We start from the raw sequence: 16,804 nt of genomic DNA, 5'->3' as shown, positions 1-16,804 counted from the left end.
TTGACAGAGAGGTCACCAGTAGACCGAGAGGCAGGCAGGGAGAGAGAGAGAGAGAGAGAGAGAGGGAGAAGCAGGCTCCCTGCTGAGCAGAGAGCCCGAAGCAGGGCTCAATCCCAGGACCCTGAGATCATGACCTGAGCTGAAGGCAGAGGCTTAATCCACTGAGCCACCCAGGTGCCCACTTTTGATTTCTTGTTATCTGGGAAATTCAAAGACAGCATTATGCTAACAAGCAGAAATGAGTTTTCCAGTCACTGAAACAGAATACCCGTAGCTGCAAATTAATAAATTAGTCTTCTGGCACAGGTCAGATTCATTTAAGGTTAGACAGGATGAGCTAGTCTACTCAGGACCCAATTACACCTGGATAAACTATCATTTGAAAGCTGCAGATTAGAGGACATACTTTAGACACTCTCACAAGTATTTGCAAAATGAATTAACAATGTGAGACTTACCTATCTTTACATTTCCAAAGAGGTTTCACTCATGTCATTGAAAAAGCCAAAGAAAACAGATCTCATTTCAGGGTAACTCCTTAAACTGGTGTAAGGAACACATTAATAATCCCATGAAGGCTAATTAATCTCTGACATCTGATTTTTTTAAATGATGAAGTACTCTGTCTACAGTGGAATCAGTGGACTGAACAGGAGGAGCCTGCAATGTAGCCCACGGAAACCACCAGTTGAAAACCTGATGAGCAGAATAAAACATTAAACTCCCTCTCAAATCAACAGAACAAACTATCCCATTAGGAAGAAAACCAAGCTAAAATCTAATCAAAAAGAAATCTATAAAATATGCAATTGTAATGTACTTTCCAAACACTGGGTGAGGGAATGCCTGGGTGGCTCAGTTGGTTAAGGGTTTGTCTTCAGCTCAGGTCATGATCCCAGAGTCCTGGGATGGAGTCCTGCACCAGGCTCTTTGCTCAGTGGGGAGTCTGCGTCTTCCTCTGCCTGCCACTTCCCCTGCTTGTGTTCTCACTCTCTCTCACAAATAAATAAATAAAATCTTAAAAAACAACAACAAAAAACCACTGGGTGACATACAATGACAACTAATGTAAAGGAGTAACAATCATATAGAAGAAACAGGGTAGACCTGCTAAGCAGGAACAATAACATGACCAAAAAAGGCATGTTGTGTTCCATTCACATGAAGGAAAGGAAAAAAGAAAGTGAACTAAAAACTCACAAGTACTACTTCCTATCATATTGGTATGTGTGCTTTGGAGCTTGTCTGCAGGTTCTAGAAGGGGATCGCAGCTACTTGTATATCCTTGACCAAAGAAGGGTCCTCCTCTATCGGGAGAAAGTCCTCCTCTTCGAGTGCACCAGCTTGGGGAGGGACGCACACGGAGCAATGAGGGAGGAAGGAGACGCCAGCCTAGCCAGCCAGATCGGCTAAATCAACCCTGGCATCAATGGGGTGACAGATTGCAGAGAGATCGCCCTCACATACAGGTATGTGTGCTTTGAAAGGAAAGTTTCTAAGAAAGTTAGGGAAATGCTCTTTTTTTTTTTTTTTTTTAAATTGGGAAGTCTATATGATACTATTAGATTTGTTTAAAGTACTTTTTAAACATACATAATCCTACCAAATACAAATATCATCACTTGTATAATATCCTGGCTGCAATATTTAACTGGTTTTATAATCTCAGGCAGTTTACCTAACCACTCTGTGCCTCAGTTTCTACTGTAAAATGGAGATTCACAGTAACTTCTCCATAGGGTTATGGAGAAGATTAAACAAATTACTATTCACAATGCACTCAGACTAGGGCCTGGCACAAACTCCTAGCTATAATTACCACTAATGCATTTACTCCATATACCTCTTAGGAACATAATTATAATTATCCATTCATTCAACACAAATATATTTAGTATCCACTATAAAACAGACACTATTCTAGAAGCTGGCAATAGAAATGAATACACCACCACCCTGGACCATCAAACCCAGAATTAACTTCAAAAGTTGTTACAGATCTGGTCCCTCAAAAGATGCCAGATGCAGACAGAATTATAGGTAACTTTTATCAAACCTTTAAGGAATAGATAATTCCTATGTTATTTAAACTATTCCTAAGCATAAAATAAAACAGTAAGATTTCCCAGTTCATTTTATCAAACGAACATAATCCTGATACCAAAATGTGATAAAGACAACACAAAAAAATTACCAGCCCCCTTATGAACAGATGCAAAAACAAACAAAGAAAAAGATTAGGAATAAATCAAGTCCAATAATGTATTAAAGAGATTAATGCTTCTTGACAAAGTAGTTTTTGTTCAGTGCTTGCAGTGTGGCTTCAACATTAGAAAATCTATTAGTTGGAGCACCTGCGTGGCTCAGTTAGTTAAGCGTCTGCCTTCAGCTCAGGTCATGATTCCAGGGGATATCTGGCATTCCCTGCCCAGTGGGGAGCACTGCTTCTCCCTCCCCCTGCCGCATCCCCTGCTTGAGTTCTATGTCACATAAATAAAATCTTTTTTTAAAAAGTGACCTTAAAACAAGGAAGAAAATTTGTTAGTTAATAAAATTCATTAACTGCTTAAAGGAAAAAACTATAAAATCATTCTGATAGGACTACAAAGGGCATATGATAAAATCACTACTCATTCCTAGGGGGCCTGGGTGGCTCAGTGGGTTGGGCCTCTGCCTTCGGTCATGATCTCAGGGTCCTGGGATTGAGGCCCCCGTCTCTCAGCTCAGTGGGGAGCCTGCTTCCCCCTTTCTCTCTGTCTGCCTGTGACCTCTCTCTCTCAAATAAATAAATAAAATCTTAAAAAAAAATCACTACTAATTAAAAGCCCCTAATAAATTAGGAATAAAGTAAACCTTTCTTAATCTGACAGTGTGTATCTGAGGAACCAGAGGTAAACATGCTTAACAAAGAAACATGCATTCCCACTGAAGTCAGAAAGAAGACAAAGATGCCTACTATTAAACAACTTTGTTGTGATAATATAGTCAATGTAACAGATAAAAAATAATGAGGCATAAACAGGGAAAAAAACACAATTATCTGTAGATGATACAACTGCTAAGCTAGGATACTCAAGGGAATAATGTGAAAACCTATTCGAGCTAATAAGAGAATTCAATTAAATAGCAAGGGGATGGGTGACAAAGAACTTTCCAGCAATAATCAGTTAAAAAGGCAAATTAAACTATAAAACTTTTTGCTGAATAACCTCACGAAGGAACCAAATAAATTGAGACATGAGCTGTGGACTTAGATGAGAAGTTTCAATATTATAAAAAGTGACAAATGCCCCCAAGTTAATAAATCCAATGTGTCAGCATTGGTGGTATAGTGGTGAGCATAGCTGCCTTCTCGTGCATATCCAATCAAAATCCCAATGGGATAAGAGAGGGGGCACAGACTGACAAATTTCATCTAAAATCCACTTGGAAGGGTAAAAAGCATCAGGGCATTTTTGGAGAAAGACAATAATGAACTGGACTTCACCAAAACTAAATCAGTAAGGTATAGGAACACAAAAATAAAGATCAGTAAACCATAAAAGACAATCTAGAGACAGGTGAGTATGAAAATGTATATATATATATAAAGGTAACATTTCAGGTCAGATGGATGATTCCAAACAACTAGAGATACTCATATGGGGGGGGTGTGAATCCTTAACTTAAAAAAATTCACAGGAATAATAACTGCACCCACTATAAGTGTGGACACAAAACCCAAGCTGATCCAGGTGCCCTTCCTGAGAGCCAAAAGAGGGATATACCCTCTGGGATGAATGCTCTAATGTTCTTGAAAACTTGGAGCTACCACCAGCCACCTTTCATTTTAAACAGGGAGAGCTATCCAATAATGATGCCAACACAAGAAAGCAGAGGAGAGAGTGACAGAGAAAGGGAGACAGACAGCTTAAGATAACACAGTGACTGATCACTGAGAACCATCTAAGGACTTCTAATTCACATCAGGAATTCTCAATACTGCCCCTCCACGGTGATTTAGAAATCCAAGGAGACAGTTTTGCTAGTTACAATGAATGGGGAGGTAGCATTTATATTTAGCAAATAGGGACCTTGCAAGTGCTAGTAACCTTCCAAGAAATAGGAGGATAGTCATGCCCAACAGTGGTCTCCAACACACGAATAACCTTTGAATGTCCTGCGTGGACATTCACCTGGAGGAAAACTGTCTATAATTTACTGAGCCCGAACTCAACTCCATTCTATGTCTAAAGTATTTCCTACTTGGTTTTAAAATATACTGAATTTTCCAGGAATACTATTGTGAAAAATCAAGGAAAAATTACACATCCCCCATCCCCCCAAAATTTTCCCAGGCATTCTTCACCATTTTACAAAATCTTAACATTATAGCAATGGTGCTTGTGGTAGATGAGAGAGAACTCAGTAATATAACACTGTCCTCTCAATGCGTTTCAAAAGCACCATAGAGACCAAGACAATTTTATTAACCAGGTTTATCAGGATTTGTTTCATTTGTTTCAAGAGAAGCCTCTTGCAACAGGTTTATTCAATTCTCCTAAAAATATTGACATTCTTTTAAACTTTTCTCCTTTCAGAAGCAGAAGCTACAAAAATGAAGTACTCGATTAAAATTTTAAAAAGTGGGCTCTAGTCAACTTTCATTATTTTCCTGCATATGATCATGACAAAAGGTTAGGATATCCTTCTCCCATCCTACACATTGCCAAGCAGAATACAATTTTAAAGTTTGCCCTTGCCGAACTCCAAAAAAACAAACAAAACCCATAAGGACAAAAAAACCCAGCCTCTTGACAGTAAACCTGCAGAATGCCCCATCACCCCCCAAAAAGCTGTAGATTTCAGCTCATACACCAACAAATGTACAGGGCTAGTTTCTGTACCCCTCTTTTTAAAAGAGTTTTACAATTATACCACACAGCATTTTAAACACTAACATATTACTTCCTAAAGATGATAAGCAAAGATAAAAGTATCTATCTTATTAGAAACAAGAAAGACCATCACTTACAGTCTTCAGACATTACTGCACTTCAACTTTTATAACATGCAATACATTCATGAAACAACCTTCAGACAACTAGTTTTTTTTTTTTTTTTTTTCAAAGATTTTATTTATTTATTTGAGAGAGATCACAAGTAGACGGAGAGGCAGGCAGAGAGAGAGAGAGAGGGATGCAGGCTTCCTGCTGAGCAGAGAGCCCGATGCGGGACTCGATCCCAGGACCCTGAGATCATGACCTGAGCCTAAGGCAGCGGCCCAACCCACTGAGCCACCCAGGCACCCCAGACAACTAGTTTTAACAAAGAAGACTTTCACTGGGTATTTACCCCAAAGATACTGATGTAGTGAAAAGGGTCATCTGTACCCCAATGTTCATAGCAGCAATGGTCACAGTTGCCAAAGTGTGGAAAGAACCAAGATGCCCTTCAACGGAAGAATGGATAAAGAAAATACAGTCCATATATACAATGGAGTATTATGCCTCCCTCAGAAAGGATGAACACCCAACTTTTGCATCAACATGGACGGCGCTGGAAGAGATTATGCTGTGTGAAATAAGTCAAGCAGAGAGAGTCAATTATCATATGGTTTTGCTTATTTGTGGAGCACAAGGAATAACACAGAGGACATGGGGAGATGGAGAGGAGAAGTGAGTTGGGGGAAATTGGGTGGGGGGGAGAAGAACCATGAGAGACTGTGGACTCTGAGAAACAAACTGAGGATTTTGGAGGGGAGGGGGATGGGGGGTTGGCTGAGACTGGTGGTGGGTATTAAGGAGGGCACAGATTACATGGAGCACTGGGTGTGGTGCATAAACAATGAATGCTGGAACACTGAAAAGAAAATGGAAAAAAAAGTTAAAGCATTACTTGTTTTGGAGATGGAAAAAATAACGAAGTAGTAGTGGTATATACAATTTGTCTACTTTTGTTTGTTTTTGGTGTATATATAGCTTCTATGACCCACACTAACACACACACACATACACACACATATATGTGCATGTGTATATATATAATTCTGGGAAAAATAAATATCAAAAAACATTTGAATCTCAAAACAAAAAAAGACTTTTTAAAATCTGTTATTTGTATGTGTTGTGAAATGATCACAATAAATCCAGTTCACATCCATCACCATACATAATTAGAATTTTTTTGTTATGTTAAAAACTTTTAAGATCTAATTGCTAAGATCTCTTAGTAATTTCCAAATATGCAATACAGTATTAACTACAGCCACTCTACTGTACATTATATCCCCAACTTATTTATTTTATAGCTGGAAATTTGTATCTTTTGACCCCTACCCCCTTTTCACCCATTTTGCTCACCTCTCACGCCCCACTCCACAAATCTGTTCCCCTGGCAACCATAAATCTGTTCTCTGCATCTACAAGCTTGGTTTGGGGATTTGGGTTTTTTTTTTTAGATTCCACATGTAAGTGAGATCATATATTTGTCTTTTTCTGTCTGACTTACTTCATTTACCATAATGTCCTCAAGGTCCATCCACACTGTTACAAATGGCAAGATTTTATTTTTTTTTAGGGCTGAATAATATTCTATTATGTATCTATACCATGTTTTCTTTATCCATTCATCTATAGATAGACACTCAGGTGGTTACATCTTAGCTATTAAAAATAATGCTGCAATAAACATGTTGGGATGTACATATATCTTTTCAAATTAAGTGTTTTCATTTTTCATGTTTTTATCGGATTAATATTCAGAAATGGACCTGCTGGATCATATTCGATCTTTCTTGAGGAATCTCCATACTGTCTTCCATACCGGCTGCACCAAATTACATTCCCACCAACAGTACACAAGGGTTCCTTCCCTTTTCTCTACATCCTTACCAATACTAGTTATTTTCTGTCTTTTTGATAACAGACATTCTAACAGATGTGAGGTGACATCTCTCTGTGATTGTGATTTGTTGCAAACTTAGGATGGTGAGATTGAGCCCCACGTTGGGCTCAACACTTAGCACAGAGTTGGGTTTCTCTCTCCCTTTCCCTTTTACCCCCCAACCCCCCGTCTCTCTCTCTCTCAAATAAATAAATAAACAAATTTAAAAACCTTTAAATTATAATAATAATTATAGAATGAGAAAAAACCAACAAGAGTTAAAAGACTTTCTCCCTCTACCCCTCACACCACTTTCATAATCTCTCATTCTCTCTCTAAATAAACCTTTAAAAAAAAAGTTAAATGACTAAAATATACAAAATGCTGATTTGGAGCCCCAAATCACTAAGTTCATGACACTCACCCCCTGCAAAAAAGGTGTGGGGGGAGGGGAGGGAGATGCCCATGGTTAACCTATCTCATAAGATCAAAATCTTCAGAAGACTGCTAAAACATTATTTATGTAAAATAAATATTAACCCTATGCCACAATTAATTTGAAGTAACGTGTTTTTTTTCCTATTAGCTAAAGTAGCTAATAAAACATCTCATTAGCAGACACTGGCTGACTGACTCCAAATCCATTCTGAACACCCTTCTCCCTTGCCATCTCCAACTACAAAGGATTCAAAAGCTAAATCCATGCTCTCCCAGCTTTCTTTATAGCTGGGGATGGGGAAAATGTGACATACTGCCCAGTGAGTGGAATTTTCTTGGCAAGGAATATAGAGTTGGGAGTGGGGCAATGGAAAAGATTTTCCTTTCCTAAAAAAAAAGGGGGGGGGACAAATAAGCTGATGCTATCCTTTTTCCCTTTCTTCTTTCCTGAAGCTCTAAGGCAGTAAGCATGAGAGAAAGACCAAGAGAACCACAAAGATTCAACCCTAACATGGTTAAGATATAGAAATATCCTACTGCCACCCAGCTACAGACATCTCCCTAGATGTAAGGAAAAAAAACTCTTGTTTAAGTCATCATTAAGTCAGGTTATATGTTACTCAGGTAATATGATTATCAAAAAGAACACATGAGAAAAGGAAGCTTATATCCTTCTCCCACTCTGCTATTAGTTAAAGGGACAATGTAGTAACAGAGCAGACTACAATTTCCAATGGAAAAAAGTGGCAAAGCAATCAAGGAGGACTGAATCAAGCTAATGTGTTCACACTGATATTTTATTAATCTGGCAAGGAATTTCTGAGCAAAAGATATTAAAATTTGACCCCCGCCTTCTTTAGCTGTTCATGGCCCAGCTCCAGGGCTCTGTGAGAAGAGTGTATATAGCCCAGCTCCTGAAAAATTCTAGGCATTTGATTAAGTGCTAGTTACCTTCTCTTCTCAGATTGTGGACAAAATACAAGGCTGCCAAAGGCCATACATACTGTGTTTTTTAAGCATTCATACAGTAGAAAGAACAAATTAGAATAATTCTCCTCATTCCTATGTAGCAACTAAAAAAATCTTCTTGAAAAAATTTTATTTCCTTTATAGGAACCCCCAGCAGAAATTGTGTTTATCTGGTAGGCCAGAAATTACCAGCTAATAATCAGAGAAACACAAGCTGATCACTTTACTCTGACACCCCAACTCTCTTATTAATTTAAGAGCTGTGAATGAGGGTTACTGCCTAAAATGCTTAGATCAATTACTCTGGTCAAATTGGGATTATGAGCATCAAAATGAATAATGATTAAAATAAAATCTATGAGTCCACACTAAAATAAGTAAGTGGATTGATAAGATAGGGCAAGGAGAAGAAAAAAGCTCATTTACAGAAGATTGATATTTGTAGAAGGAATCATAGAAATAGAAAAATCATTATTTTATAGCCATTATGGTAATAATTCAGGCAAGAATCATCAATAGATGTTAGTATCATTAGGTAAAAAACTATTTAGGGAACCAGATATTCATTTAATATCTAAGTATCACCACAGATTATTTATTAATTACAGAGAAGAAAGTATAATCTTATAAGAAAAATCTGGCAGACAAGGCCTTAACCAAATGGTCAGACTTAACATTACCCACAAGCTGACATGTGCCCCCTCTGTTGTGATACACTGAGAAGGATACATCACTTATCTAATACTCTTGCCCAGATATTTAATCTGAATGAAGAAACAATCAGACAAATTCAAATTAGTGGACAGCTTTAAAAAAAACAAAAACAAAATTAGACTTGACTTAAAACTAAGGAAGGTCATGTGTGGGTTTTCCCTAATAGCATGAACTAAACGCCCAGCCACCAGCTAGCCCTACCACCAGACATGTACACAAATAAGCCTACAGATGATTTCAGCCCTCAGGCTTTATGTGTTGTAGCTGTGGTCCCAGATATCACACAGCACAGAGAAACTATCTCCTACACTATCTGAATTCCTGACTCGAAGAACTGTGAGCAATAATACATGATTATTACTTTTTTTAAAAGATTTTATTTCTTTATTTGTCAGAGAGAGGGAAAGCACAAGTTGGGGGGAGAGGCAGGAGAGGGAGAAGTAGGTTCCCTGCTGAGCAGGGAGCCCGATGCGGGACTCGATCCCAGGACGTTTAACCAACCGAGCCACCCAGGCACCCCGATTACCACTCTTTCAAGTCACCAAGTTTTAGGATAACTTGTTATGTGACAACAGATAACTAAGATATACTCTAATAAGCCAGAATTTCAATTTTCCTCAGCAGTACCTACACCTCACAGTATTTTGGGGAACATTAAATGGGCTAATGGATGTCAAGCCTGACATAGTACAATAGTACTATGTAGTACTATTACTATGTAATACTATGTAGTACATAGTATTAATAATTTCAACTGGTATAGTTAGAACTATGGTAGGAGGGACATCTGGGTTGCTCAGTTGGTTGAGCATCTGGCCTTCAGCTGGGGTCATGATCCCAGGGTCCTAGGATCGAGTCCCACACGGGGTTCCTTGTTCAGCAGAGAGCCTGCTTCTCCCTCTGCCTGCTGCTCCCTCCACTTGTGCTCTCTCTCTCTCAAATAAATAAAATCTTTAAAAATAATAATAACAAAAATGAAAAATAAAATAAAAATAAAAAGAACTAGGGCAGGGGAGTGCATGAGGTGCTTTGGGAGAGCACAAAGAAGGGCCTCTGATCTAGTCCTGAGGTAACAAGAGGCTTCCTAAATTCACCAAAGGATTAATTGGGTCAAGAAAGCAGTAGAGATATTTCTGCCAAAGGAAACAGATTAAGTAAAGGTAAACAAGCTAGAAATACCATGGTATATGTAGAGAATGATAAGTTTTGTATTGGTGAAAGAAAAGAAAAGCAGGAAGTGACAGGAAACCAGGCTGCAGAGTTCAGAAACATAGAGGACCTTGTATATGAAGTTATGGACCCTATGACAATGGATTTTATACAGAGAAGTGACAGAGATTTGAAAATTCAGGTAGATAATCCTGCAAGGGTAATAAGGGATCAAATTTAAGAATGGTGGGGCACCTGGGTGGCTCAGTCGTTCAGCGTCTACCTTCAGCTCAGGTCACGATCCCAGAGTCCTGGGATCGAGCCCCGTATCGGGCTCCCTTCTTGGCAGGAAGCCTGCTTCTCCCTCTCCCACTCCCCCTGCTTGTGTTCCCTCTCTCGCTGTGTCTCCCTCTGTCAAATAAATAAAATCCTTTTAAAAAAATTAAGAATGGTAATGGTTTGAAGGAGATATGGGCGTGAACTAAAAGGGAAATGGTTGGACAAAATAGGAGCTGAGAAACAGGAAAGAAAAATCAGGAAGAATTAGCAACTAACTGGATGCGTATATAGCAGAAAGTTGAGCAGGACAAAGAAAAGAGTCTATGTTAAGGCCTCAGTTTCTAAACTGCGTAGAGAGTGGTAGCCCCAATCAAATTCAAATAAAGAAAAAGGATTCAGTTTGGAAGAAATGAGTTTAGCTTCCATCTTGGTGAGTTTGGAGTATCTGTGGAACATCCAAACAGAAGTGTCTAACAAGAGGATATATATTCAAGTCTCAAATTAAGTGGAAAGGTCAAAACAGAAATACAGATCTGGGAGTCTTTAGTATATAGGTAATTATTAGAATTGTGAGATAGTCTAAGAATGGCCAGAGAGAACTTATGGAGTAGTGGTTCTCAACCAAGGACGATTTCACTCCCTAGGGGACATTGGGCAATGTCTGAAGACAGTTCTGATCGTCGTAGCTGGGAGGATAAGGGGGGTTACTACAGGTAGTAGACAGAAGCCAGGGACGCTGCTAAACATATAATGTTACAGGAGAGCCCCCCACATGATAAAGAATTACCCAGCCCAACAACGTCACTAAGTTCCAAAGTTAAGAACCCTGTTGCAGACTAAGGAAAAGCAGAATAAAGAAAACACCTTGGGAAAACCAGTATTTAGGAAGTATCCACTAGAAGGAAAAGTAAGAGAAGAGGTAAATCGAGAAAATTCACTGTCATGGAAGTCAGAAAAGTAGAGAATTTCACAAGGGGGGAAAATAACGAATTCAGTACATTAGACCCATACAATAAAGATTTTGAAGTACCCACTGGGTCTTCACCCCTGCAACACAGGGATTTTAATGAAAGGAGGACCAGATTACAGTAGTACAGGAATAATGAGAGATAAGGAAGTACACAAAGTAAAAGCAAACTCCTCTCAGGAAATTTTATTGGAAAAGGAAGGAAATAAGATTGGGCAGTAACTAAAGCAATGGTTCTCAACTCTGGCTACAATCAGAATAACTACAGAAGCTTTTTAAAATTATCAATGCTTAGATCTCACCCAGAATATCTGAATTGGAATCCTTGGGGACAGGGACCAGGTATCAGGATTTTAAAAAATATCCTGAGACACTAATGTACAGCCAGAGTTGAAAATCAAGCTGCGAAAGTGTGGGAGGTGGGAGAGCAGCAAAGAGGAAAAAGGAAGCAAGGAGATGAAAATGAATGAAACTAAATCTCAGAAGAAACAGGAAAAGAATGAGTCAGAAACATAGACTGATGGAGTTATTTTGAAAACAAAGAAAGGATACCTCATCTCAGGAGACTGGAAGGAGAAATAAATATTAATGTAAAAAAATCTGACCCAGGGTTTTTGGTAGTTCATATCTGAGGCTCCAACTTTCAAAATGAAGAATACAAGTCAGCTGCTGAGAATCAGCTACCAGACAGGAAATCTGGAGTCAAATTTGGCAGAAGTTCAAAATATTTCCTGAGGGGAATGCAAATTAAAAGACTAATCAAAAGCATTGACAGTCTAATGGAGATTAAACACACTTTGCCAGCTGTAGGGGCACCAATGGGAATATTAATGATTTTCCTCCAGCAATATTCAGCCATCCCTTAGGGGAGGAGCAAAGAAAAAGCAGACCACAGCACTGATCCAAAATTGGCAGTTTAGTGGGTGGGAGAAAATAAGTGCACTAGAGTTTTAAACTATAGATGAACTGTAGCTGAGGAGTTCAACAATGAGGTCCATACCACAGAGAGAAAGGAAAGTAATCTACATGCAGTTTAATTGGCATAGATTTGCCTCTCAGCACCATATATCATTACAATGGTCTGAGATTTTTTGGCTTTTGTCCTAGACAATCCCATTAAATCAGATTCCTTATATCCTATCATTATCCTAAGAGGAAATGTCTACAACTAACCCTGAAATTCATACAGTATAATGTGAACTAATGGACAAATAGATGGATAGATATGTGATAAAGCAAGTATAGTAACCTATTAATAGTAAAATGTGGAAGGTGTATGTATGTGAGGGAGTGTAGGTTCTAGAACAGCACTGTCCAACAGGACTTTCTGAGATAATGGAAATGTTCTATAATCTGTGCTGTAAAATACGGTAACTACTAGCAATCTCTGGCTACTGAACCCTGGAAATGTGGCTACTATGACTAAAGAATTCTGAGTTTTATTAACTTTTAATTAATTTAAATCCATATAACCTCATGTGGCTAGTGGCTGCCATGCAGCACTGGATTCATTTATCCCAGGATTCAAGTAAATCCTGGGTCTACCACTGATCCAGGTTATTTTATTTCTCTGAGTCTTAGTTTATTCTTATTTAAAGTAAGAATAGTGGAACGCCTGGGTGGCTGTCAGTTAAGCCGCTGCCTTCGGCTCAGGTCATGATCCCAGCGTCCTGGGATGGAGTCCCGCATGATGCTCAGCAGGGAGACTGCTTCTCTCTCTGCCTCTGCCTGCTGCTCTGCCTGGCTTGTGCATACTCTCTCTCTCTTTCTCTGACAAATAAATAAATAAAATCTTTAAAAAATAAAAATAAAAATAAAATAAGAATAGCAATAGCAGGGTGCCTGGGTAGCTCAGCTGGTTAAGCCACTACCTTCATATGTTACAGGAGTTTGGGATTGAGTCCTGCATTGGACTCCCAGCTCTGCAGGGAGTCTGCTTCTCCCTCTGACCTTCTCCCCTTTCATGCTCTCTCACTGTCTCTCAAATGAATAAATAAAATCTTAAAAAAAAAAAAAAAGAATAGCAATAGCACCAACTAATTCATACAGATTAAATAAGCAGATAAAGCATGAAGTACAATCCTGTGCATATGGCAAACATTTTTAAAAATTAATGTTTATTACTCCTATAAAATGGGCTCTATGAGATCAAGGGCCAGCATCTGTTTTGCTCACCACTGTATCCCAATGTCTAACAGAAGTGTTCCAGCATAAAAGACAGTCAATAAACATTTGTTGCATGAATGTTTTTATCATCACAAGACTATATTTATTTCTATGAAATTTCATATTAAGTCCATTGTTTCAATCTATTGAGGTCTTTTTGAATCCTAACATCACCCAATATATTGCATATTCCCTTTCAGTATCTTCCGATAAACAAATGTATCACCTATATATTAATCTAAGACATTAATAAAATTAACCAGAGACCTAGATCGTTAGTTTTAGCATCTCTTAGTTTGTCATCATTTGTTAATTGGTAGCAGCTGAGAAGAGACATTCAATTTAACTTCACCTTCATTCTGTTTTTATACCTCCATCTTGTCCATAAAGGTAAGAAGTATGAGAACCTTATAAAGATTAGATTATGCCAGTACGTCCTTCATTGAAACTACCCTTAAAGAAACTTAAATAAAAAACTCACCCTTCAATAGCTGGGGATCTATCAGGTCGAGTACTTCCTCGTGATCTGTATCTTCGAGTCATTGGCAGCCGTGGAGGCCGGCTTGGTCCCCAGAAGTCAGTGTGAGTTTGGTGACCCCTCTCATTGGCTCTATTATCTTGGTCCAGTGGATTGCTACTTAGAAATGGTCTAAAATCTGGGAAAAACATTGTGTGGTCCAAATGCTCCCAGAGCTAGTAAAAAAACAGAAATAAACAACATGTTACTGGTTTCAAGATCAGAGGAAATGATAAGAATATTGAAAAAAGAGGAAAAAAAATTTTTTGGAATAGTTTTTAACACTTTGAAATTCAGTAACTCCAAACTAAAGACGTGTATGTTTCCCTAGTTTCATGGAGGAGAAAAAAAAATGTCTTTCAAGGGCATGCATGGTGTATGTGTGTACAGGAGAGGCACTTAGACACTGAGAAAGTTAATTTTCCTCATACAGAAACAAGCCAACAGCTGGACCCTTTCCTTAACACTGATCTCATGTCCACATGCCTCTGGCCAGTTTCCCCTTCTGAAGTAAAAATGCGAGCCAGACATGATCATGGACTTCTGTCCTAAGCATAATCATATAGATCATCATATTCTTGTGCTTTGTCACAAATAACATCCACATTTCTACTATGTAATTATCTAAGGTTTAAATAAAATGGATGTATTTACACACTTTTTAAAGAGCATCATTACCACAAAGTGGAGACAGAGGTCTACAAAATACTTCTATTATCTAGAAGCTGCGTCAGAAAGGGGCATTGTCAAAGCCATGCCAAAGCAGTGCAGGAATCTTTGATAAAACCATTCTGTTGTACATATTTTATCATTAAAAAGGTGTTGTTGGGTGTGTGGGGAGAGCAGTGGCGGTGGCGAGGGGTTGGGGGGAGTTGGGGAGGTGTTTGGAATTACTCAACAAAGAGTGCATGGAATAAACAAACCACCACATTTAAATTGTATTTACCTGTACACCAGGTATTTTCAGATAGACTACTACTTATTTTACTATATCCAACCAAGTACATAACCCTGGTTACATCCTGGTCTTTTCATTTTGTTTCAAAATTTTAAGTCAAACAGAAAACACATTATTTAGTGTATATATAATAACAGGGACACAAAACTGCTCAGCACAAGACCTTAAGTCTTAAAATCCTCACAGCCCATCTGCTCAAGAATAGTTATTTCCTCCAGAGACCCATGCTAACAACAGTCTCCTCTAGAAACATTCAGAGAAAGGGATACCAGCCCAGCTGCATGTTAAAGTTGATCTGATTCCAGACTAAACTCCAGTCTCAACCTAACATCTAGTAACTTGTCAAATTAATTCCTGAAATTAAGGAGTTTGTTTAGGTTTGTCAATAATGTTATTTTTTGTCATTTTTTCCAGTTTACATTTTGTTTCTTGATTTTCAAAGATGTTTCCTCCTCCTTTAATTAAAAAAATACATAATATATTACAAAAATGCAAATGCAGAATATAAAATACAAAGTGCAATACAGTTCTACTCTCCTACTCAGAAGTTAATTTAGTGTGTAGAATTCCAATCTTTAAATATCTCCGTGTTAACACACACATATTCTTTCATTCAATAAACGCCTGTTTAGCATGTACTCTTTCTGTACTTTCTGGGAACTATTTAAGATACGGCAGTAAATATGATGTTAGAAAAAAAAAAAAACAACCTCTGCCTCAATGGATTTCATTTTTAAGTTGGAAGAGATACTATCCCACAAATGGAAAGCAAAGAAAACTGTAGATGTTAGGGATAAAAGCCACAGAGGAAAAAGAGGCTTGCACTGACTCAGAACACACAAAGTCCTATCATTCTTTTCAACAGCAGCATAATACGGATGTTTTATATTATATTTCATGTAGTCTTTAACATTTTTATTATGATATCTGGTATTTGATACATGTAAAACATAATGCGTCATTAAGAAAATAAAATATATACCCACATAACCATCTCTTAGCTCACATCACTAAAGCCACTGAAACCCTGTGTGTGTCCCTCCCTGTCCCAACCTCCAGTAACCAAAACCCATAATTTTTTATCATCCCCTTGATTTCCTTTATAGTTTTACTAGAAGTGTATGTATCTCTAATAAAATGTGACTGACGAATTATGAAAGTGCCTTATGAAAGCACTTGCATTTTTGGCCGCACATGTCAGTGCATTCATTTTCACACACATTTTACACCACACTTTCTCCTCTCAATAAACATCTAGATTGTTTCTAGGTTTTTGCTATTACAAACAGCCAGTGTGAACATTCATATATGCAGAGATAGAAAAGTCTCTCCATTTTTGCAGTTTGTACAACTTTATATGGTCTATATATCTTCAATTTTACTAGGCAATGCCAAACTCTTTTGCAAAGTTATCATCAATTCACACATTCACCAAGAGTTTCCACTGTACCAAATCCTGGCAAGCACTAGATAGCACAGGGCTTTTGTTTTTGTTTTTAGTTTTTACCAATCTGCTAGATAGAAAATGATATCTCATTGAAAGGTTTTTGTTCCTGGCGTATAAGAATAAATAGGAGAGTTTATTTAAAATGCATATTCTTTGGCTCTACTCCAGAAAGTAAATTCAATAGGTCTGCAGTGAGTCTGAGACTCCCTTCAGCATTTCTTATACAGAAGGTCTATCAGCAAAGAAATCCCTCAAATGTTGTTTATCTGGGAATGTCTTAATTTTTCCTTCATTCTTGAAAGATACTTTTGCCAGAGGGTTTTTTTTCCCTAATTA

At 38.0% G+C, this 16,804-nt stretch overlaps 1 protein-coding gene across 1 annotated transcript in view; it reads right to left on the bottom strand.

Moving 5' to 3' along the window:
• Positions 1-16,804, bottom strand: part of LOC111161959 (ring finger protein 115) — a 70,090-nt gene that overhangs the window by 14,674 nt on the left and 38,612 nt on the right. Inside the window, exon 4 of the mRNA XM_022526056.1 lies at positions 14,028-14,239. Within this exon, the coding sequence (XP_022381764.1) occupies positions 14,028-14,239 (212 nt within the window). The remainder of the gene's footprint in view (positions 1-14,027; positions 14,240-16,804) is intronic.

Source organism: Enhydra lutris, unplaced genomic scaffold (genome assembly GCF_002288905.1).
Source record: "Enhydra lutris kenyoni isolate GAN:26980312 unplaced genomic scaffold, ASM228890v2 scaffoldscaffold88, whole genome shotgun sequence".
In the NCBI taxonomy this organism is placed as follows: Eukaryota; Metazoa; Chordata; class Mammalia; order Carnivora; family Mustelidae; genus Enhydra; species Enhydra lutris.
The sequence above is the reverse complement of the archived record's forward strand: the minus strand, read 5'-3'. Positions and strand labels throughout refer to the sequence as shown.